This window comes from Bombina bombina, chromosome 1 (assembly GCF_027579735.1).
Source record: "Bombina bombina isolate aBomBom1 chromosome 1, aBomBom1.pri, whole genome shotgun sequence".
Lineage (NCBI taxonomy): Eukaryota > Metazoa > Chordata > Amphibia > Anura > Bombinatoridae > Bombina > Bombina bombina.
The window spans coordinates 1,395,177,976-1,395,203,718 of NC_069499.1; the positions used below are offsets into that span (position 1 = coordinate 1,395,177,976).

The 25,743-nt window shown below is 40.4% G+C and overlaps 1 protein-coding gene across 7 annotated transcripts in view; it reads right to left on the bottom strand.

Moving 5' to 3' along the window:
- Window positions 1-25,743, bottom strand: part of SEMA6C (semaphorin 6C) — a 319,680-nt gene that overhangs the window by 84,615 nt on the left and 209,322 nt on the right. For all 7 annotated transcript variants that reach the window (XM_053704899.1, XM_053704904.1, XM_053704930.1 and 4 more), the window contains 4 exons: window positions 9,772-9,957; window positions 8,744-8,858; window positions 8,379-8,436; window positions 7,626-7,682 (listed from right to left, as the gene is read on the bottom strand). In XM_053704899.1, coding sequence (XP_053560874.1) covers window positions 7,626-7,682; window positions 8,379-8,436; window positions 8,744-8,858; window positions 9,772-9,880 — 339 coding nt within the window. In that variant the 5' untranslated portion in view covers window positions 9,881-9,957. The remainder of the gene's footprint in view (window positions 1-7,625; window positions 7,683-8,378; window positions 8,437-8,743; window positions 8,859-9,771; window positions 9,958-25,743) is intronic.

The window sequence follows — 25,743 nt, forward strand, 5'->3', positions numbered from 1 at the left end:
CTTCACGCCCGGTCACGCCCACGCCCGGCCACGCCCCCGGTCACACCCAGCCACGCCCACTTATGCAGCTGCGCAGATCTTCAGTTAGGGGCTCAAAGGCCAGGTGTGTTTGTCCTTGTGCTGTCTCTACTGCGCATGACAGCTTCGGACAAACACACTTGGCCTTTTATTATGTATATATGTGTGTGTGTGTGTGTATATATATACACAGTATATATATATATATATATCCTATATAACATTGAAGTATACTTTCATTATTTTATTTTGACTCCTTTTCATGTAATTTAGCCCTGAAATGGTGGAAATGCACACTGTAGACTTATCAGGGCTAACCCTGCTACATATTTCCCTAACTGGGTTTACAAGATAACAACTGCAAATCAATGCTTTTTATACTAACATAATGATCATGGCTAGCTTTGCTGTCTGCAGACTCTTTACCAGATTGGTGGGTGGAGTCTGGCTATTAAAAAGCAATTGCAGCAAACTAGATGTTAATTTGTTTTAAAAATGGTTAGACTCTGCCGACTTATTATTATATAGCAGCACAATAGAAATGTCTTGTAAATACAAAGAGTTTACTGTCCCTTTAATAGTAACGATTGGAATAAGAAGAGGATACCACCGCTCAAAAGTATAAAAATTAACATTTATTTGAATACTAAAAAATATATAGGACAGCAAGCCACCTATACAAAATAGCAAGGGGAAGCGCAGCACAATGGCTTACGCGTTTCGTAACTACCTTAAAAATTCCATTCTAAACAATTCAATAAATATGTCACCCTCATTTTTTGCATTAAAATTGTGCTAAATGTAAATAATCAAATATGGTCCAAGGTAAAAATAAATATGAAAATGTTTCAAGAAAGACTAATGTGCTAAAACTCTGTCACGAGTGACTAAGTATGTATTCTGGCTGCACAGATTTATACCAACTAAATAAAATATATATATATATATTTTTTTTTTTTTTTTTTTTTTTGTGCCAACCAATAATTTATAGAAGACCTGTCTGCATTTTGCACAAGTCATATAACTTTATAGTATTTATACTACACAAGCTGCCAAATAAAAATCAGACATATATTAACAGAGAAGTATTGTTTATCTGCAGTGCATTTCTAAATTGCTATTGTAAACTACAAGCCGGTTTTCTTTAGAATTCTGCTGATGTCCCACCAGGCTGCGCACGGTAACGTGACTTTATGCTCCCAATAAATGAGCAAACTCAGGCGCTCTTTCTACTGCAGAACCCTCTATGGATCTGATTAACTCGTTGGGTGATCTTTACCTTCCTTTTTCCTTGTTGGAAATATTGCAGGTGAACTGTTTCCTTCAGATCAAAAATCTAATCAAGGCTGCAATTTCAGTTCGCATAGGGTAGCGTCGCTGAAAGAACTCAAGTGTGAGACAGTGATAAAGGAATGCAAGCAGACTTTGGTGTTGAGCTCAGCAAGAGAGCCTCTCCGCTGTGTGCAATCATAGAACCATACAGAGGAAGGAAGGAGAGGTCATCTGGTGTAGAACTCCAAAAGCATGCTCTTCTTAATTAAAGCCGAATTCTAATTAGAGCTTAAGTTAATTTTATTTTCCCTGGGCTTGAAGCCGGAGATTTTTCATTTAGGCAGTTTTCATTTAGAGAATCAACAAAAGGCTTTAAGCTAGAAGGAGATAGAGCAATTGTCTGAATACATCACTTTCCCTGTAGCAACTCGTAAAAAAAAAATGCTTTATCTGAAATGTTACATCAGTCATCCATTTCATTCTTGTTTGGAGATAGTTACATTCTGTATTCATTAGATGGACAATGTCATGAAGGCATAAAGCTCGAAATAATATTGTTGCATATTCTGAGTTTATTTACAAGGAACTAAAGAATGAATCAATACTGGGTAACCTATATAACAATAACAAACAAGTGCTGATTGGTTGATCATATGATTGCAGAGTCGGAATTTCTATTCTAATATAAAAAGGACCTGAATAAATAAGGCAGGGGCTTTAATATCACAAAGATAAAGTGCTACAGCTATACAGAGCATGTTTATGCCCTAAACACCATTTTCTGCACTTTTTGAATGACTATGAATCACAAAAACACTTCAAATACTGACAATTTGGCAGTCTAAAACCTATTTAAATCTAATTAAAAAGCCTTAGTGAAGGGTTTGGAGGTCTTGCAATGCCCCTTCCCTCATTACTAGAGCTTAATGGATATGAAGAGGTTTTTGCACATGCTCAGATCACATTGGAACAAGGAAATTCACCGTTTTTTTTAATTAAAGGGCCAGTGCACTGTAAAATTCTTTTTATATGAATGTATTTTCAATGACTTGTTATACCAGGTATGAGAAATTGCATTTTCAGGTTTATTTGTGTGGATGAAGTAGCTGTTTTTGTGCTTTTAAACCTATTACAAAGGGTTGAGCTTCAGGTAATATCATATCTCATTATGTTATCATTTTGTGTACACACACTTATCTTATATTTGTTTGTAAACCAAAGCCAATAAAAATGATAATTTTATTACTTAATTATCCTGAACCCCACTGAGAGTGTAATTTATTCTGCTGACTGTGTTTACCTTAGCTTATCAATAGCCTAGACCTCAGTATAGAAACTTTCAGTAGAGGTGGGTATCTCACAGGCTAAATTATTATTATTATTATCAGGTATTTGTAGAGTGCCAACAGATTCCGCAGCGCTGTAAACATAGTCGGTATACAGGATAGCTTTTGTAGGGGTCAAGTGGGTAGAGGGCCCTGCCGAGAGTTTCACTGTTGTAGTCGGCTCTTATGATGGCGATCTGCAAACAGCTGGGCCCATAGGCTTACATTCTAAGGGGTTCAAGGGGAAAGCAATGGAGTTGGGAAAGGTTAGTGTTGGCTGTATGCATCCCTGAATAGTAGAGTTTTTAGGGAGTGCTTGAAGCTGTTAAAACTAGGGGAGAGTCTTATGCAGCGAGGCAGGGAATTCCACAAGATGTGGGCCAGTCTGGAGAAGTCCTGTAAATGGGAATGTGAGGAAGTAACAAGAGAGGAGGAGATCCTGAGCTGATCGAAGGGGACGGGAGGGAGAGTATCTAGAGACAAGGTCTGAAATGTAGGGGGGAGCAGTGCAGTTGAGAGCTTTATATGTCAAGGTGAGGATTTTATGTTTAATCTTAGAGGCAAGAGGAAGCCAGTGAAGGGATTGGCAGAGAGGTGCAGCAGATTAAGAGCGAAGAGTAAGGAAGATGAGCTTAGCAGAGGCATTCATAATGAATTGAAAAGGAGCTATGCGGTAGCTAGGTAGACCAGAGAGGACGGAGTTGCAGTAGTCGAGGTGGGAAAGGATGAGAGAGTGGATTAAAATCTTGGTTGTATCTTGTGTAAGGAAATGTCTAATTTTAGCGATGTTTTTAAGGTGGAAGCGGCAGGCTTTAGCCAAGGACTGAATGTGAGGAGTGAAGGAAAGATCTGAGTCAAGTGTGACCCCGAGACATCGGGCATGCGGGGTAGGGGTAATGATGGAATTATCAACAGTTATAGAAATTTTGGTGGTGGAGACATTGGAAGAAGGGGGAAAAATAAGGAGTTCCGTTTTGGAGAGATTTAGCTTAAGGTAGTGAGAGGACATCCAAGATGAGATGTGAGAAAGACAGTTAGTGACACGGGTTAGTAAGGAAGGGGGTAGGTCTGGTGCAGAGAGGTAGATTTGGGTGTCATCGGCATACAAATGGTATTGAAACCCATGGGACTTTATTAAGGAACCTAGTGACGACGTGTAGATTGAAAAGAGATGGGGACCAAGGACAGAGCCTTGAGGAACCCCAACAGAAAGTGGTAACGAGGCAGAGGATGCTCCGGAGAAGGCTACACTAAATGTACAGTTAGTCAGATAGGAAGAGAACCATGAGAGAGCTGTGTCACAGATGCCGAAGGATTGGAGGGTTTGGAGCAGAAGAGGGTGGTCAACAGTGTCAAAGGCTGCAGACAGTTATTTCTAAATCAGTTAAATCAGCTAAATCAGTTATTTCTAATGCAGAAATAAGGGTAAAGTAGCTACTTGTAAACAATTCTAGCAGGTAAAATGGATCATTGAGAACAATTTAAAGGGGAGAAAATGTTTTGGGTGAACTGACCCTTTAAAATGTTGAAAACTGTCCAATAGAGACATATTTAAATTGTCTGGTCAAAGAAAAAAACCTCCATTAACCCCTTAACGACCGAGGACGTGCAGGGTACGTCCTCAAAAAAAAGGCAGTTAACGCCTGAGGACGTACCCTGCACGTCCTCGGTGTGGAAAGCAGCTGGAAGCGATCCTGCTCGCTTCCAGCTGCTTTCCGGTTATTGCAGTGATGCCTCGATATGGAGGCATCCTGCAATAACCTTAAATGGCCATCCGGTGCAGAGAGAGCCACTCTGTGGCCCTCTCTGCACCGGACATCGATGGCCGGTATCGTTGGTGGGTGGGAGCGGACTGGGGAGGCGGGTGGGGCGGCCATCGATGCGCCGTGTAATGTGCAGGGGGGCGGGATCGGGGGCGGGGAGCGACGGGGGGCGCGCATGTGAGCGCGCGCGTGCACGGGGGGCGGCGGGCGGGCGCGTGCACGGGGCGGGAGCGGGAGGGAACCGCTGCACTACAGAAAAGAAAAATCTGAAATAGCTAGCATAAATAATAAAATAATAATTTTTCTAAGTAATCTGCAACTGGTGGGAGGTTGGGGGGGGGGGGGGGGGGGACAGCTACACTACAGAAAAGGGGATTTTAAAAAAAAAAAGATTTCTTTTTTTACTAAACTGGGTACTGGCAGACAGCTGCCAGTACCCAAGATGGCGCCAGCTAAGGCAGAGGGGGAGGGTTAGAGAGCTGTTTGGTGTGGGATCAGTGAGGTTGGGGGCTAAGGGGGATACTACAAAGCAGCATATGTAAATATGCTAAAAAAAAAACTAAAAAAACCCACAAATATAGCTTTTAATTTAGTACTGGCAGAGTTTCTGCCAGTACTTAAGATGGCGGGGACAATTGTGAGGTGGGGGAGGGAAGAGAGCTGTTTGGGAGGGATCAGGGGGTCTGATGTTTCAGGTGGGAGGCTGAGCTCTACACTAAAGCTAAAATTAACCCTGCAAGCTCCCTACAAGCTACATAATTAACCCCTTCACTGCTAGCCATAATACACGTGTGATGCGCATCGGCATTTAGTGGCCTTCTAATTAACAAAAAGCAACGCCAAAGCCATATATGTCTGCTATTTCTGAACAAAGGGGATCCCAGAGAAGCATTTACAACCATTTGTGCCATAATTGCACAAGCTGTTTGTAAATGATTTCAGTGAGAAACCTAAAATTGTGAAAAATTTCACGTTTTTTTTTAATTTGATCGCATCTGGCGGTGAAATGGTGGCATGAAATATACCAAAATGGGCCTAGATCAATACTTTGGGTTGTCTACTAGACTACACTAAAGCAAAAATTAACCCTAGAAGCTCCCTACATGCTCCCTAATTAACCCCTTCACTGCGGGGCATAATACACGTGTGGTGCGCAGTGGCATTTAGCGCCCTTCTAATTACCAAAAAGCAACAACAAAAGCCATACATGTCTGCTATTTCTGAACAAAGGGGATCCCAGAGAAGAATTTACAACCATTTATGCCATAATTGCACAAGTTGTTTGTAAATAATTTCAGTGAGAAACCTAAAGTTTGTGAACAAAATTGTGAAAAAGTGAACAATTTTTTTTATTTGATTGCATTTGGCAGTGAAATGGTGGCATGAAATATACCAAAATGGGCCTAGATCAATACTTTGGGGTGTCTTATAAAAAAAAATATATACATGTCAAGGGATATTCAGGGATTCCTGAAAGATATTAGTGTTCCAATGTAACTAGCGCTAATTTTGAAAAAAAGGGGTTTGGAAATAGCAAAGTGCTACTTGTATTTATGGCCCTATAACTTGCAAAAAAAGCAAAGAACATGTAAACATTGGGTATTTCTTAACTCAGGACAAAATTTAGAAACTATTTAGCATGGGTGTTTTTTGGTGGTTGTAGATGTGTAACAGATTTTGGGGGTCAAAGTTAGAAAAAGTGGGTTTTTTCCATTTTTTTCCTCATATTATATAATTTTTTTTATAGTTAATTATAAGATATGATGAAAATAATGGTATCTTTAGAAAGTCCACTTAATGGCGAGAAAAACGGTATATAATATGTGTGGGTACAGTAAATGAGTAAGAGGAGAATTACAGCTAAACACAAACACTGCAGAAATGTAAAAATAGCCTTGGTCCCAAACGGACAGAAAATGGAAAAATGCTGCGGTCATTAAGGGGTTAAAAGTATGTGTTTGCATTTTTATATTTTATGGGGCCCCCGTCTCCGACCCGTCTCTCTCCCCCTCCGGAGGCCGCCCCCTCCACCGCCGTCCCGTCTGCGCTCCGCCTCGTCCGGCGCGCCGCCTCGGTTCGTGCCACCCCCGCTTCGGGGGGTGTTTAAATTGCTGTTTTGATTATTAATAGATACATCATAGCAGGTTATGCACGTTTTATCAAAATACATATATAATCCCACAATCTCAGGTGAAATGACTGAGCACAACTGGTTTTATATATGTTTTACAATGAACTGTTTTGTGATAATGTGTCTCTTTGCTATTTGCTCACTGAGGATTGCTTCAGATTACACGTTATGGCAAAAACCCTGCAACTAGCTAGAAAATATTAGTATTTCACTATAATTTAGATACTGACGTGGTTAAAAAGCTATTAACAGAACCAGGATATATTTATTGTTACAACGTTATGGTTCTCCTTACCACATTATTAAATGGACCAGAGCAACATGTGAGTCAGATTCCAGATGTTAAAGGGATACTAAACCCATTTTTTCTTTCATGAATCAGATAGAGCATGCAATTTTAAGCAACTTTCTAATTTACTCCTATTATCAACTTTTCTTCATTCTCTTGCTATCTTTATTTGAAATAGAAGGCATCTAAGCTATTTGTTTGGTTCAGAAACCTGGAAAGCACTTGTTCATTGGTGGATGAATTTATCCACCAATGAGCAAGAACAACCCCGGTTGTTCACCAAAAATGGTCTGGCATCTAAACTTACATTCTTGCATTTCAAATAAAGATACCAAGAGAATGAAGAAAAGTTGATAATAGGAGAAAATTAGAATGTTGCTTAAAATTGTATGATCTATCTGAATGATGAAAGAAAAAGTTTGGTTTCAGTGTCCCTTTAAGCACCTTTCTAATTTACTCCTATTATAAATTTTTCTTTGTTCTCATGTTATCTTGATTTGAAAAAGCAGTACTGTAAGCTTTAGAGCCGGACCATTTTTTTGTCCAGCACCTGGGTAGCACTTGCTGATTTGTGGCTAAATGTAGCAAACCAATCAGCAAGCGCTACCGAGGAGCTGAACTAAAAATGGGCCGGCTCCTAACCTTTTATCGCTGCTTTTTCAAATCAAGATAACATGAGAACAAAGAAAAATTGATAATAGGAGTAAATTAGAAAGTTGCTTAAAATTGCATGCTCTATCTGAATCGTGAAAGAAAAAAAAAATTGGGGTTAGTATCCCTTTAAGTTAAATTGCCTAAGAACTACAATGCGAGCAAGCGTCACCTACCCGCTGTTTGCCCCGCAAAGCACAGTTGTCCATGTTCTGAGTCTTCCATGTTATATACTAGAATTGAGAATACAGTATTAGTAAAATGCATAGGTTCAAGCCCCAATATACAGCCATCAGTCTCCAGGAATTGCATTTACTACAAATAAGCCTGTAATGTGTGACTGGTGCTGCTGATATCGAGCTCAATTTGTATTATTTGCATGCAAATGACAATAGCAATAACCCAGCACTTTCAATCTCTTGAAACATATACACCCCCTTATTACTCTAGCATTGCATTTCAAATCAAGTCTCATCTTGTGTAGAGAGAAAAAGCACTAAACACTGAAGTAGGTGCACATGCAATTGTATAGAACTGTTATATTAAAAGTCTGTATTAGATAAATAGTCACACGGCTAAATAGCTAGGCTGGCAGAAAGATATAGGCAGCGATAGATAGATAGATAGATAGATAGATAGATAGATAGATGAATAGACAGATAGATATAGATACAGATATATACAGAGAAAGATATAGGTAGGCAGATGATACACAGGCAGACATGCAGTAGACATATAAAGGCAAATAACATTAATTAGATAGACAGACAGCTATAGGCAGACATGATAGACATATATAAACACAGCTTACATGAATTGGCTAGACAGACAGAAAGACTGAGGCAGACATGATAGACAGAAACACAGCTCAGATTGATTAGATGATAGATAAATAGATAGATGATAAATAGTTGATAGATAATCCTTACCCTTTCAGCTGAAATGGTCTCTTTAGATTTCCTCAGATCTATAGCATACACATGTTCTCTGTCAACAATAGGTGAAAACAATTCAAAAGTGCTGGGAATGGTTTAGAGAGCAACATAACCCACAAAGAAAACACTGGGACTGTGATGTCAAAAAGTATTCCACTATATGAACACAAATAGTATACACCACATGATATCTAGTGCAGAAATCAGTTTATGTAAATCTACATCAATATCTTTGTGCATTGGTTTCTCTACAGATGTATACTGTATATTTTATTGTGAAAGTAATAGTTAGGCATCACATTGGTTTTCAATTATTTTATACTACCCACTGATATTTCCCATTTGTTGTTTACATGTACCTTGCTGCTATGAATAAAGTTTGGTTCAGTTTGAGCATCTTCTGGAAGTCCAGGCCAAGATGGGCAGTGTCATCATCACTGGGAACACCACGAAACCATGGATAGGACAGAGTGCCTTAAAAAAACATGTTAATTATGAGGTGGAGTGGAACTAGGTATGATAAATGTATCTTCAGTTATATAAAATGAGGTACACGGATAATAAAACAAATCTTATATGTATATGACAAGGTCAAAATCATGCATCACCATTTTTCATGTGGTTAATAATGTCTTTTGTACATATGCTTAGTGTTAAGAACATATTTGCTGTATATAGATCATGGCCTATGTAAATATAAAAAATCTTGCTACATTGTTAATAGAAAACATTGGGCTCACCCTACAATAGACTAGCTTACAAGAGACAAGGTAAAGTAAGTGCGGGTCGTGATAAGCAATGTCATGACCAGACTATCGCGCATATTACAAGTTGAAAAAGGCTCAAGGACAAAGAAAATTTGCACTCAATGGATTAGTATGTAAAGTGTTAAAAAATCTCCACCAAACATATAAAAAACACATTATAATAAAGGTTTTTCATGCTGACCCTCACAGTCTCTGCAAGTGGTGAGATGTCTACTATTGAAATGAATGGAGCTTGTTTGAAAGGGAAACTTTGCTGTGTGGGCGAATCCCTTTTTGCTTGCGTGTAACTGTTAACGCGCCATTCGTAATCTAGCCCTAAATAGGCCGTGGCATAGGCGGCTGCACCTGCAATTGGTTAGACGTTATTTCTATATCTAATGGGTACATGGTATACCTTCAAAGCTTTTGTGAACAGAGATATAGACAATAAATGGGTACATTTCTGGCATCCTATTGGTAGTTCTTTGTGAGCTCTTTGAAGTCACATATATGGCTAAATTATAGGGAATTATTATAAATGCATGGAATCTAAAACATGTAAGACATGAGCATGCTATAGACATATGAGGGGAATACATTTAAGGCAGTCTTGAGTCATTTTGCAATAAGCTTGTACTTACTTGGTGCATCAATGGTTCTGAGTGGAGTGAGATCTTTGGGAAACACAAGAGAAGAAGATAGAAGAATTCTGGAAAGTACAATGATCACAGCAATGAGAAAGTTGGACATTCTTGTGTCCTTTAGAGAGTAGAGGGAGTAGCCAGTGGTTCAGCCTCTAGGGGTTGTTCATTCTGTTCCTGCAGACCCTGAAATAGAAAAGAGCAACACTCTTTAAGACTAAGGAGAATTTTAATTGTCATATCCATTCTTTAAGGGACACTTTACTCAAATTGGTTTGTATTATCCATTTAAAAGAGCAGAATTTAACCATGTTGATTAGTTTGTTGATTTTTTTTTTTATCCTGGGAAAAAATGAAGGTAAAAGCTTTGTACCTAGAACTACCTAGAACTAATGGGGTATTGCCAAACATTTCCCAGAGATTTTCCAGGACAGGGAGATGAGGGGAGCAGCGGGCCTATGGGTGTGTCCTGGGTGGGGCAGGCGGTCGGGGTTCAGTGGAGTTGGGCGTGTCATGAGCAAGAAAGCCAGGGAATAGATAGATATTGACGGCAGATAAGAGCCATAGGCCCAGCAAGTCTGCCCGACCTTACCTAACAGTATAAACTTATCTAGTTCGTAGGATAGCCTTATGCTTGTCCCATGCATTTTTAAAGTCCCCCACAGTGTTTGTTGCTACTACCTCTTGAGGAAGTTTATTCCATAAATCAATCACTCTTTCTGTAAAGAAGTGCTTCCTCAAATGACTCCTGAATCTACTACCCTTTAGCTTGAGCTCATGACCCCTTGTTCTTGAATTTTCCATTTTATGTAAAATACCCACATCCTCAGTTTTACTAAACCCTTTAATGTACTTAAAAGTTGCTATCATATCACCTCTTTCCCTTCTCTCCTCTAAGCTATACATATTTAGGTCATTGAGCCTATCCTGGTAAGTTTTATTTTTTAGACCATGTACCATTTTGGTAGCCCTCCTTTGCACAGATTCAAGTTTGTTAATATCCTTCTGAAGATATGGCCTCCAGAACTGCACACAATACTCAAGATGAGGCCTAACTAATGATCTGTAAAGTGGCATAAGAACCTTACTATTTCTGCTGCAAATACCTCTACCAATACATCCAAGCATTCTGCTAGCCATACTTGCTGCATTACTACATTGTTTACAAAGTTTTAAATCATCTGAAATAATAATTCCCAAGTCCTGTTCCTCATCTGTAACAGTCAGTAAAGTGTCATTGAGTCTGTAATTAACATTTGGATTTTTCTTCCCTAAATGCATTATTTTACACTTTGCTGTAAAGTCGTTTGTCCAATCCTCCAATTGTTGTATATCACTTCTCATTTTGTCTACCCCCCCTGGAACATCCACTCTGTTGCAAATTTTTGTATCATCTGCAAAGAGACATTCTTTCCCCTGTAGCCCTTTGCTGATATCGCAGATAAATATGTTAAACAAAACAGGCCCCAGAACTGACCCCTGAGGAACACCACTAGTAACAGCCCCCTCTGCTGAATGAACTCCATTTACTAAGACACTTTGTTTTCTGTCCTTAAGCCAGCATTCCACCCAGTTCACAATTTTTGAATCTAGACCAAGGAGATACAGTTTGTGAATTAGTTTATTGTGTGGGACGGTGTCAAATGCTTTGCTGAAATCTAGATATGCTACATCAACTGCTCCACCCTTGTCTAATACTTTTGTTACATAATCAAAGAAGTCAATTAGATTAGTCTGACATGATCTCCCTGAAGTAAAAACATGCTGATTTTGGTCCTCCTGATTTTTGGTCCTGCTGATTTTGGAATCCCTGCAAACTGGCACATTTGCCCTGACAGGGAAGCTGTGGCAGACCTTCCAATCCACAACAATCCAGCAAAGTTTGGGACAGTTGGGAAGCATTACTTATTGTCATTGGCTGATAAATACAAATGCTCATTGTACCTAAGAGCCAATGAGCATTAGTGGGAAGTACACAAATCATACGGTAACATTAGTTTCAATATTTAATTAAACATATTAAAATAATGTTTGATAAAAAAATAATTTATTTCTATTAAAAAAAGGTTTAAGTGTAGCCATTTCATTTGAATGGTAGAAATGTCCCTTTAAGCTCACTTGCAGGCATGACAGGAGACAAACAAAACTATCATTTATCTGTCAATGAAAACCTTGTGCCTGCCTTAATTTCATACAACATAATTCTTTCTTCACTGACAAATTTAATGCCATGAACCTTCTGGATCCTAATGCTGGGAAATACAGCTTGTGATTAATAGCAAAGTAGATAAAATCTGATACAATATCTAGAAGGTCTGCTCTATGTAAAGTATATTTATTGCCATCAATGCACTCGCCTATTATCTGTCCTCCTCCCTCTCTCTCGTGTCATTTGCCCGGCAATTCTCTTGTGCAGTGTTCAATACAAACAGGATGCATCAGTCCACTCTGAAAATTCCTATTTGACAACCAGCACTTATTTCATTTGAAACATTAAGGCTTGTCTTGTTATTGTGAAAAATGTCTGCATTGTTAATTACAGGAGTCTCTCTATGTTTTAATGCTATCGGCTGCTGAAACCTACTCAGCAATGTGCTGCAGGTCAGTCAACCAGAGAATCTGACAGCAGATAAAACAAAACATCTCACATCCATGAAGTCTGCCATTTTCCTTCTGTTTTATAAAACCTACTGTCGTCTGTTGTGCGTACGATCATTGGTATGGCGCCTATTCTAAGCACATCAGAACTCATTAAATACATTAATAGTACACAGTGAGTTAAACATTTTCTATCATGCATTAAAATGGTTAAAGGGACAGTCTAGTCAAAATTAAACTTTAATGATTCAGATAGGGCATGGAATTTTAAACAACTTATGTTTAGATTCAAATTTGCTTTGTTGTTTTGGTATTCTTTGTTGAAAGCTAAACCTAGGTAGGCTCATATGCTAATTTCTAAGCCCTTGATGACCGCCTCCTATGTCAGTGCATTTTGACAGCTTTTCCACAGCTAAACAGCACTAGTTCATGTGTGCCATTGAGATAGCATTGTGCTTACTTTTGTGGAGTTATTTATGAGTTAGCACTGATTGGCTAAAATGCAAGTCTGTCAAAAGAACTTAATCACAGAGGTAAAAGTATATTAATATAACCTTGTTGGTCATGCAAAACTGGGGAAGGGTAATAAAGGAATTATCTGTCTTTTTAAACAGTAACAAATCTGGGGTAGACTGTCCCTATAAGTTAGAGATGTTTCATTTGATATCAAAACTAACAGAAAACACATATTTGCCCACAACCAGATTTGCCAGCCGTCCTTCACAAAAATAATGAACAACCTGTAGTAGACTGTGAATGGGTGGGGGTCACACAATGGCCCCTCCTCAGAGCTCTACTTTAGGCTCCCGCCCTTGACCCCACAATATATAGTTTTTACAATTGATGAATGTATCCTTTTCTAGCCCAATGTATAACATTGTTAAAAACATTCTTGCAAAACTGTATACAATATATAGTCCTTTAGATATGTGCATGCTACCTACAGTACCTAGGCATTATTTTCAACAAAGAATACCATGAGAAGGAAAATATTTGATAAAAGAAGAAAACTGGAAATCTTTTTTAAAGATTTTACATTTTAACTAAATCATTAAAAAACATTTTCAGGTTTCATATCTCTTTAAACATAAATATATACTTTCAATACTGTACTGTTTTTTTTTTTTTAAATTTAACTTGAAATTTGATTCTATATAAAAGGGCCAGTTTACGAGTGGCGCGCAAACCATTATGCGTGAGCGAAAAGGGGTTTATTGCGGGTGTTTGTGCATATCGGGTTTAGTGCTCAACCAGTTTACGAGTGGCGCGCTAACCATTATGCGTGAGCGAAAACAGAATTTATGTTTACCTGATAAATTACTTTCTCCAACGGTGTGTCCGGTCCACGGCGTCATCCTTACTTGTGGGATATTCTCTTCCCCAACAGGAAATGGCAAAGAGCCCAGCAAAGCTGGTCACATGATCCCTCCTAGGCTCCGCCTACCCCAGTCATTCGACCGACGTTAAGGAGGAATATTTGCATAGGAGAAACCATATGTTACCGTGGTGACTGTAGTTAAAGAAAATAAATTATCAGACCTGATTAAAAAAAAAACCAGGGCGGGCCGTGGACCGGACACACCGTTGGAGAAAGTAATTTATCAGGTAAACATAAATTCTGTTTTCTCCAACATCGGGGTGTCCGGTCCACGGCGTCATCCTTACTTGTGGGAACCAATACCAAAGCTTTAGGACACGGATGAAGGGAGGGAGCAAATCAGGTCACCTAAATGGAAGGCACCACGGCTTGCAAAACCTTTCTCCCAAAAATAGCCTCAGAAGAAGCAAAAGTATCAAATTTGTAAAATTTAGAAAAAGTGTGCAGTGAAGACCAAGTCGCTGCCTTACATATCTGATCAACAGAAGCCTCGTTCTTGAAGGCCCATGTGGAAGCCACAGCCCTAGTGGAGTGAGCTGTGATTCTTTCAGGAGGCTGCCGTCCGGCAGTCTCATAAGCCAATCGGATAATGCTTTTAATCCAGAAGGAGAGAGAGGTAGAAGTTGCTTTTTGACCTCTCCGTTTACCAGAATAAACAACAAACAAAGACAAAGTTTGTCTGAAATCCTTAGTAGCTGCTAAGTAAAATTTGAGAGCACGAACTACATCCAAGTTGTGCAACAAACGTTCCTTCTTTGAAACTGGATTAGGACACAAAGAAGGCACAACTATCTCCTGGTTAATGTTTTTGTTAGAAACAACTTTTGGAAGAAAACCAGGTTTAGTACGCAAAACCACCTTATCTGCATGGAACACCAGATAAGGAGAAGAACACTGCAGAGCAGATAATTCTGAAACTCTTCTAGCAGAAGAAATTGCAACCAAAAACAAAACTTTCCAAGATAATAACTTAATATCAACGGAATGTAAGGGTTCAAACGGAACCCCCTGAAGAACTGAAAGAACTAGGTTGAGACTCCAAGGAGGAGTCAAAATTTTGTAAACAGGCTTGATTCTAACCAGAGCCTGAACAAAGGCTAGAACATCTGGCACAGCTGCCAGCTTTTTGTGAAGTAACACAGACAAGGCAGAAATCTGTCCCATCAAGGAACTTGCAGATAATCCTTTTTCCAATCCTTCTCGAAGGAAGGATAGACTCTTAGGAATCTTAACCTTGTCCCAAGGGAATCCTGCAGATTCACACCAACAGATATACCAAATTATGTGGTAATTTTTCTGGTTACAGGCTTTCAGGCCTGAACAAGAGTATTAATAACAGAATCTGAGAACCCTCGCTTTGATAAGATCAAGCGTTCAATCTCCAAGCAGTCAGCTGGAGTGGGTCGAACGGACCTAGAACAAGAAGGTCTCTCAAAGGTAGCTTCCATGGTGGAGCCGATGACATATTCACCAGATCTGCATACCAAGTCCTGCGTGGCCACGCAGGAGCTATCAAAATCACCGACGCCCTCTCCTGATTGATCCTGGCTACCAGCCTGGGGATGAGAGGAAACGGCGGGAACACATAAGCTAGTTTGAAGGTCCAAGGTGCTACTAGTGCATCCACTAGAGCCGCCTTGGGATCCCTGGATCTGTACCCGTAGTAAGGAACTCTGAAGTTCTGACGAGAGGCCATCAGATCCATGTCTGGAATGCCCCACGGTTGAGTGACTTGGGCAAAGATTTCCGGATGGAGTTCCCACTCCCCCGGATGCAATGTCTGACGACTCAGAAAATCCGCTTCCCAATTTTCCACTCCTGGGATGTGGATAGCAGACAGGTGGCAGGAGTGAGACTCCGCCCATAGAATGATTTTGGTCACTTCTTCCATCGCTAGGGAACTCCTTGTTCCCCCCTGATGGGTGATGTATGAACTTGGCCCTCGCTAGCTGAGGCCAAGCTTTGAGAGCATTGAATATCGCTCTCAGTTCCAGAATATTTATCGGTAGAAGAGATTCTACCCGAGACCAAAGACCCTGAGCTTTCAGGGATCACCCAGACCGCGCCCCAGCCCATCAGACTGGCGTCGGTCGTGACAATGACCCACTCTGGCCTGCGGAAGGTCATCCCTTGTGACAGGTTGTCCAGGGACAGCCACCAACGGAATGAGTCTCTGGTCCTCTGATTTACTTGTATCTTCGGAGACAAGTCTGAATAGTCCCCATTCCACTGACTGAGCATGAACAGTTGTAATGGTCTTAGATGAATGCGCACAAAAGGAACTATGTCCATTGCCGCTACCATCAAACCTATCACTTCCATGCACTGCGCTATGGAAGGAAGAGGAACGGAATGAAGTATCCGACAAGAGTCTAGAAGTTTTGTTTTTCTGGCTTCTGTCAGAAAAATCCTCATTTCTAAGGAGTCTATTATAGTTCCCAAGAAGGGAACCCTCGTTGACGGAGATAGAGAACTCTTTTCCACGTTCACTTTCCATCCGTGAGATCTGAGAAAGGCCAGGACAATGTCCGTGTGAGCCTTTACTTGAGGAAGGGACGACGCTCGAATCAGAATGTCGTCCAAGTAAGGTACTACAGCAATGTCCCTTGGTCTTAGCACCGCCAGAAGGGACCCTAGTACCTATGAGAAAATCCTAGGAGCAGTGGCTAATCCGAAAGAAAATGCCACGAACTGGAAATGCTTGTCCAGGAATGCAAACCTTAGGAACCGATGATGTTCCTTGTGGATAGGAATATGTAGATACGCATCCTTGAAATCCACCTTGGTCATGAATTGACCTTCCTGGATGGAAGGAAGAAGTGTTCGAATGGTTTCCATCTTGAACGATGGAACCTTGAGAAACTTGTTCAAGATCTTGAGATCTAAGATTGGTCTGAACGTTCCCTCTTTTTTGGGAACTATGAACAGATTGGAGTAGAACCCCATCCCTTGTTCTCCTAATGGAACAGGATGAATCACTCCCATTTTTAGCAGGTCTTCTACCCAATGTAAGAATGCCTGTCTTCTTATGTGGTCTGAAGACAACTGAGACCTGTGGAACCTCCCCCTTGGAGGAAGCCCCTTGAACTCCAGAGAATAACCTTGGGAGACTATTTCTAGCGCCCAAGGATCCAGAACATCTCTTGCCCAAGCCTGAGCGAAGAGAGAGAGTCTGCCCCCCACCAGATCCGGTCCCGGATCGGGGGCCCGCATTTCATGCTGTCTTGGTAGCAGTGGCAGGTTTCCTGGCCTGCTTTCCTTTGTTCCAGCCTTGCATAGGTCTCCAGGCTGGATTGGCTTGAGAAGTATTACCTTCCTGCTAGAGGACGTAGCCCTTGGGGCTGATCCGTTTCTGCGAAAGGGACGAAACTTAGGTTTATTTTTGGTCTTGAAAAGACCTATCCTGAGGAAGGGCGTGGCCCTTGCCCCCAGTGATATCAGAGATAATCTCTTTCAAGTCAGGGCCAAAGAGTGTTTTCCCCTTGAAAGGAATGTCAAGCAATTTGTTCTTGGAAGACGCATCCGCTGCCCAAGATTTTAACCAAAGCGCTCTGCGCCACAATAGCAAACCCAGAATTTTTTCGCCGCTAACCTAGCCAATTGCAAGGTGGCGTCTAGGGTGAAAGAATTAGCCAATTTAAGAGCACGAATTCTGTCCATAATCTCCTCATAAGAAGAAGAATTACTAATAATCGCCTTTCCTAGCTCATCAAACTAGAAACACGCGGCTGCAGTGACAGGGACAATGCATGCAATTGGTTGTAGAAGGGAACCTTGCTGAACAAACATCTTTAGCAGACCTTCTAATTTTTTATCCATAGGATCTTGGAAAGCACAACTATCTTCTATGGGTATAGTGGCGCGCTTGTGTAGAGTAGAAACCGCCCCCTCGACCTTGGGGACTGTCTGCCATCAGTCCTTTCTGGGGTCGACTATAGGAAAACAATTTTATAAATATGGGGGGAGGTACTAAAGGTATACCGGGCCTGTCCCATTCTTTACTAACAATGTACGCCACCCGCTTGGATATAGGAAAAGCTTCGGGGGGCTTCGGGGCCTCTAAGAACTTTTCCATTTTACATAGTGGTTCTGGAATGACCAGATAATCACAATCATCCAAATTGGATAACACCTCCTTAAGCAGAGCGCGGAGATGTTCCAACTTAAATTTAAAAGTAATCACATCAGGTTCAGCTTGTTGAGAAATGTTTCCTGAATCTGAAATTTCTCCCTCAGACAAAACCTCCCTGGCCCCCTCAGACTGGTGTAGGGGCCCTTCAGAAACCATATCATCAGCGTTCTCATGCTCTACAGAATTTTCTAAAACAGAGCAGTCGCGCTTTCGCTGATAAGTGGGCATATTGGCTAAAATGTTTTTGATAGAATTATCCATTACAGCCGTTAAATGTTGCATAGTAAGGAGTATTGGCGCACTAGATGTACTAGGGGCCTCCTGTATGGGCAAGACTGGTGTAGACGAAGGAGGGGATGATGCAGTACCATGCTTACTCCCCTCACTTGAGGAATCATCTTGGGCATCATTTTTACTAAATTTTTTTATGACATAAAATACATATAGTTAAATGAGAAGGAACCTTGGTTTCCCCACAGTCAGAACACAATCTATCTGGTAGTTCAGACATGTTAAACAGGCATAAACTTGATAACAAAGCACAAAAAACGTTTTAAAATAAAACCGTTACTGTCACTTTAAATTTTAAACTAAACACACTTTATTACTGCAATTGCGAAAAAGTATGAAGGAATTGTTCAAAATTCACCAAAATTTCACCACAGTGTCTTAAAGCCTTAAAAGTATTGCACATCAAATTTGGAAGCTTTAACCCTTAAAATAACGGAACCGGAGCCGTTTTTATATTTAACCCCTTTACAGTCCCTGGAATCTGCTTTGCTGAGACCCAACCAAGCCCAAAGGGGAATACGATACCAAATGATGCCTTCAGAAAGACTTTTCTATGTATCAGAGCTCCACACACATGCAGCTGCATGCCATGCTGTCCTCAAAAACAAGTGCGCCATACCGGCGCGAAAATGAGGCTCTGACTATGATTAGGGAAAGCCCCTAAAGAATAAGGTGTCTAAAACAGTGCCTGCCGATATAATCATATCAAAATACCCAGAATAAATGATTCCTCAAGGCTAAATATGTGTTAATAATGAATCGATTTAGCCCAGAAAAAGTCTACAGTCTTAATAAGCCCTTGTGAAGCCCTTATTTACTATCTTAATAAACATGGCTTACCGGATCCCATAGGGAAAATGACAGCTTCCAGCATTACATCGTCTTGTTAGAATGTGTCATACCTCAAGCAGTAAGAGACTGCACACTGTTCCCCCAACTGAAGTTAATTGCTCTCAACAGTCCTGTGTGGAACAGCCATGGATTTTAGTTACGGTGCTAAAATCATTTTCCTCATACAAACAGAAATCTTCATCTCTTTTCTGTTTCTGAGTAAATAGTACATACCAGCACTATTTTAAAATAACAAACTCTTGATTGAATAATAAAAACTACAGTTAAACACTAAAAAACTCTAAGCCATCTCCGTGGAGATGTTGCCTGTACAACGGCAAAGAGAATGACTGGGGTAGGCGGAGCCTAGGAGGGATCATGTGACCAGCTTTGCTGGGCTCTTTGCCATTTCCTGTTGGGGAAGAGAATATCCCACAAGTAAGGATGACGCCGTGGACCGGACACACCTATGTTGGAGAAAAGGGGTTTATCGCGGTTGTTTGTGCATGTCGGGTTTAGTGCTCGTATGACAAAGTTGAAAGTAAACACGAACGCGTGTGCGCAATCGTGATTTAGGCTAGAATGATTACTGCGTCCTCAGTGCACAAAACAGTTATAAGGGCACAAAGATATTAGGTGTCAGGTGTTAGAAGAGAAAGGCCTGTAAAGTTCTGTAACAGAGATACACAACCTGTCATCAAGCCTCCCCAACAGGCCAGATTTTCTGGATAACCTTGGATGAGAGCAGGTAAAATAACCATGCTTACTAATCAGCTGATTATTTCACCTGTGCTCCAGTTTAGATATCCTCAAAATCTGACAAGTTAACGAGGCCTGAGGACAGATTTGAAAACCAGTGCATTAACGCAATTGCGATATTCAAAGTTCAGCTTTTTGCAAAAAAACTATTACTTTCAACTTGTAATATGAGTGATACCCGACGCGCGCAAAAAGCTTACTTCTAGCTCCACTTGTAATCTGGCCCAAAATGTTTAATGCAAACTTTAAGGAGTAGATTCTACAGGATACAGATCTCTGATCCTGAAACACGACACACAGTGATTCTAGCATCCATAATTGTCCCCACTAGAGAAGATAAACATACCCACAAGGTGTTTTAAGAGTTATGTTCCTGGGCAACAAAACCCTGAAAATTCTGCTAACAAACTGACAGTTTTAAAATCCTTTTTAAGAGGATCTTTTGCAATGCATTATTTAATTGCAGATATATTCATTGCATATTTTAAATAACTGTTTTTAATGTATTTTTAACTTAACTGTGAAAGGTTTTAAGTCACAGACTTTGGACAATGCTGCCTATAAATACTCCCTAATTTACCATAGTTATATTTTTATCTCATTGTATTTTTTTAATGTATTCCTTGGCATTCATTAAAAGAAAAAAAACTTCCCACCCTCTAATTTCAGATAATTTCTTGTTACGACATTTCTCTTTCTCAGAAATAGTGCAGATTAGTAAAGAGCTGTATCTAGCATGTAAAATCTGAATTTCTATTCCCTTATAAATATCCAAAACTGTTTCAGCAAAATGATGTGCAAATCTTTAAAAAAGCAGAATCTTCTAAATCAGCATATAGTAATTTATGTTGTATCTATATTCTATAAGGCACTAATGCCTATAGCCTGTGAATACATCAGAATGTCTTGGGCATTTTGTTGTTTTTTTACAGTTCTACAAAATCAGCAGGGTGTTTAAATGCATTGTACACTGAATTAGAGAAAATGTAAGTTAGTGGATGCCAGGTTAGTGTGAGAAGAGACCGGCATGACAAAGGTTCCATGTGCGAAGAGCACAGCACATAGAACAAGCAAGATGTAGTATATAAACTAACAAGGGAAGTGCGGAAAATGACTTCCAATTATTTCCAACCAGATGGAAGAAAATGGACAACAAATGATCCCTAAAAGCTCAGCCAGCAGACAGCGGGCTAGAGGAGTCCCTTCAGGACACTAATTTGAAGCCATTTACAAGGGATAAATTGAAGCAAAATTGTACTCGAAAATTTGCAGGAGATGGGCGAGTAGTGTTGTTTGATTTCTGTAATGATGGAGATGCTATAATTAATAGGCTGTTCTCTGTGGGGTGTGTGGGCTATTTAGACGTCATGTGACTTCAGTAAACAGTCTACATCTACAAGCTTATGCTAATACAGTTTGAATCCCCAAGCTTGTATATAGGAGGGATCTGAGGATTGCCAAGATATAAACTGTGATTAGTCATTAAAATATGGTTGTTTTACTTTTTTGTTTTCAGATCTTATAGCCAGTGACCCTTTCCCCTACCCTGATTAAAAAAGGCGATTGCTGCATCAATGCTGTCTGTCAATCAAGAGTATACATAGCAAGTATGCCCCAATCATTTCCACTATATACTCCAAGACTGGGGCAAGGAGTTGAAAGTGCAGTATTGGACAGAGGTAAAACAGAGGTAAACATTTTCTGAAATTACTATGTTGCAAATTAATTGCTTTGGCGAAGAAGACTTAGTTCCTAAATCTCTATAAGATCCATCCAATAAATTTATATTAGCTGTTTAACACATTGATTCAGTTAAGTAAGATTTTACATGCTGGTTGCCAGAGAGGGCTCTGATAAACAAGGGGTTAAATCATTGTCAGGTTTTTATCTCATATCTTCATTTAGCAGAACTCAAAGCAACAATTAAAGCAATTCTTTGTTGCTGGCAAGACATGAAATCGTTACTAGAACAACAGATGCACAGACGGATTTGCAGCAAGCTGCTGGAATTGACAACATTAAAGAAGGATGACATTTATTTGTAACTTATATTAAATAAGACAATCAGCTTGTTATAGATACTCAGATATTTCTAGATAAAGAATGGCCAAGAAGCGGATCTGGGGCCACAAGTAGGGATTGGTAAAGGTTTTACAACATTCGAAAAACGAAATGAATTTCAACACATTCGTTCATTTAGAATGTTTGTACAACATTCTAACATTTGTTTAATGTAATAATATTTCTAATACTATCTTTAAATTTAATTTTTTTTTTTTATTTGAATATTGCATTATTAAAATTGAATTATGTAATACTCAAATTAAAAAAATTCAAATCAATATATTTGTAATAGTATTTCTAGTATTTTTAAATTTAAAGGGATACTTTCACAATTCAGATAGAGCATGCAATTTTAAGCAACTTTCTAATTTATTCCTATTATCAATTTTCTTCATTCTCTTGCTATCTTTATTTTAAAAAGCAGGAATCTATCTATTTTTGTTTCAGTACCCTGGATAACGCTTGCTGATTGGCGGTTACATTTAGCCACCAATCAGCAAGCGCTACCCAGGTGCTGAACTAAAAATTGGCTGGCTCCTAAGCTTATATTCTTGCTTTTCAAATAAAGATAGCAAACAGCCAAGCTAATTTGATAATAGGAGTAAATTAGAAAGTTGCTTAACATTGCATACTCTATCTGAAATATGAAAGAAAAAAAACACAATTTATGCTTACCTGATAAATTTATTTCTCTTGTGGTGTATCCAGTCCACGGATCATCCATTACTTGTGGGATATTCTCATTCCCAACAGGAAGTTGCAAGAGGACACCCACAGCAGAGCTGTAATATAGCTCCTCCCCTAACTGTCATAGCCAGTCATTCGACCGAAAACAAGCCAAGAAAGGAGGAACCATAGGGTGTAGTGGTTACTGTAGTTTAAATTTAAAAATTACCTGCCTTAAAATGACAGGGCGGGCCGTGGACTGGATACACCACAAGAGAAATAAATTTATCAGGTAAGCATAAATTGTGTTTTCTCTTGTAAGGTGTATCTAGTCCACGGATCATCCATTACTTGTGGGATACCAATACCAAAGCTAAAGTACACGGATGAAGGGAGGGACAAGGCAGGAACTTAAATGGAAGGAACCACTGCCTGTAAAACCTTTCTCCCAAATATAGCCTCCGAAGAAGCAAAAGTATCAAATTTGTAAAATTTTGAAAAAATATGAAGCGAAGACCAAGTCGCCGTCTTGCAAATCTGTTCAACAGAAGCCTCATTTTTAAAGGCCCAAGTGGAAGCCACAGCTCTAGTGGAATGAGCTGTAATCCATTCAGGAGGCTGCTGTCCAGCAGTCTCATAGGCTAAGCGGATTAAGCTTCTTAGCCAAAAAGAAAAAGAGGTTGTCAAAGCCTTTTGACCTCCCCTCTGTCCAGAGTAGACAACAAACAAAGCAGATGTTTGACGAAAATCTTTAGTAGCTTGTAAGTAAAACTTTAAAGCACAGCCCACTTCCAGATTGTGTAACACAAGGATGGAACCACAATCTCTTGATTGATATTCTTGTTAGATACCACCTTAGGTAAGAACCCAGGTTTGGTACGCAGGACTACCTTATCCGTATGAAAAATCAGATAAGGAGAATCACATTGTAAGGCAGATAGCTCAGAGACTCTACGAGCCGGGGAAATAGCTACCAAAAAAAAAAAAAAGAACTTTCCAAGATAAAAGTTTGATATCTATGGAATGAAGAGGTTCAAACGGAACTCCTTGAAGAACCTTAAGAACCAAGTTTAAGCTCCATGGTGGAGCAACAGGTTTAAACACAGGCTTGATTCAAAGTAAAGCCTGACAAAATGCCTGAACGTCTGGAACATCTGCCAGACGCTAGTGCAAAAGAATAGACAGAGCAAAAATCTGTCCCTTTAAGAAACTAGCTGACAATCCTTTTTCCAAACCTTCTTGGAGAAAAGATAAAATCCTAGGAATCCTGACCTTACTCCATGAGTAACCCTTGGATTCACACCAATAAAGATATGTACGCCATACCTTATGGTAAATTTTCCTGGTGACAGGCTTTCGTGCCTGTATTAAGGTATCAATAACTGACTCGGAGAAGCCACGCTTTGATCAAATCAAGCATTCAATCTCCAGGCAGTCAGCCTCAGAGAAATTAGATTTGGATGGTTGAAAGGACCCTGAAGTAGAAGGTCCTGTCTCAGAGGCAGAGACCATGGTGGAAAGGATGACATGTCCACTAGATCTGCATACCAGGTCCTGCATGGCCACGCAGGTGCTATCAGAATCACCGATGCTCTCTCCTGCTTGATCTTGGCAATCAGTCGAGGGAGCAGAGGAAACGGTGGAAACACATAAGCCAGGTTGAAAGACCAGGGCGCTGCTAGAGTATCTATCAGTGTCGCCTTGGGATCCCTGTAACACGGAAGCTTGGCGTTCTGGCGAGACGCCATGAGATCCAGTTCTGGTTTGCCCCAACGGAGAATCAGTTGTGCAAGTACCTCCGGATGGAGTTACCACTCTCCCGGATGAAAAGTCTGACAACTTAGAAAATCCGCCTCCCAGTGCTCTACACCTGGGATATGGATAGCTGATAGGTGGCAAGAGTGAATCTCTGCCCAGTGAATTATTTTTGAAACTTCTAACATCTCTAGGGAACTTCTTGTTCCCCCTCAATGGTTGATGTAAGCTACAGTCGTGATGTTGACCGACTGAAATCTGATGTACCTCAGAGTTGCTAACTGAGGCCAAACCTGAAGAGCCTTGAATATCGCTCTTAGTTCCAGAATATTTATTGGAAGGAGAGACTCCTCCTGAGTCCACGATCCCTGAGCCTTCAGGGAGTTCCAGACTGCACCCCAACCTAGAAGGCTGGCATTTGTTGTTACAATAGTCCAATCTGGCCTGCGAAAGTCATACCTTTGGACAGATGGACCCGAGATAGCCACCAGGGAAGAGGATCCCTGGTCTCTTGGTCCAGATTCAGTTGAGGGGCCAAATCTGTGTAATCCCCGCTCCACTGACTGAGCCTGCATAGTTGCAGCGGTCTGAGATGTAAGCGTGCAAACGGCACTATGTCCATTGCCGCTACCATTAAGCCGATTACTTCCATACACTGAGCCACCAAAGGGCGCGGAATGGAATGAAGAACCCGACAGGAATTTAGAAGCTTTGATAACCTGGACTCCGTCAAGGTAAATTTTCATTTCTACAGAATCTATCAGAGTCCCTAGAAAGGAAACTCTTGTGAGTGGGGATAGAGAACACTTTTCCTCGTTCACTTTCCACCCATGCGACCTCAGAAATGCCAGTACTATGTCCATATGAGACTTGGCAATTTGGAAGTTTGACGCCTGTATCAGGATGTCGTCTAAATAAGGGGCTACTGCTATGCCCCGCGGCCTTAGGACCGCCAAAAGCGACCCTAGAACCTTTGTAAAGATTCTTGGGGCTGTAGCTAATCCAAAGGGAAGAGCTACAACTGGTAATGCCTGTCTTGAAAGGCAAACCTGAGAAACCGATGATGATCTTTGTGTATCGGAATGTGAAGATAAGCATCCTTTAGATCCACTGTAGTCATATATTGACCCTCCTGGATCAGTGGTAGGATGGTACGAATAGTTTCCATCTTGAACGACGGAACTTTGAGGAATTTGTTTAAGATCTTTAGATTCAAAATCGGTCTGAAGGTTCCCTCTTTTTTGGGAACCACAAACAGATTTGAGTAAAAACCCTGTCCCTGTTCCTCCTTTGGAACTGGATGGATCACTCCCATAACTAGGAGGTCTCGTACACAGTGTAAGAATGCCTCACTCTTTATCTGGTTTGCAGATAATTGTGAAAGGTGAAATCTCCCTTTTGGGGGGGAAGCTTTGAAGTCCAGAAGATATCCCTGGGATATAATTTCCAACGCCCAGGGATCCTGAACATCTCTTGCCCACGCCTGGGCGAAGAGTGA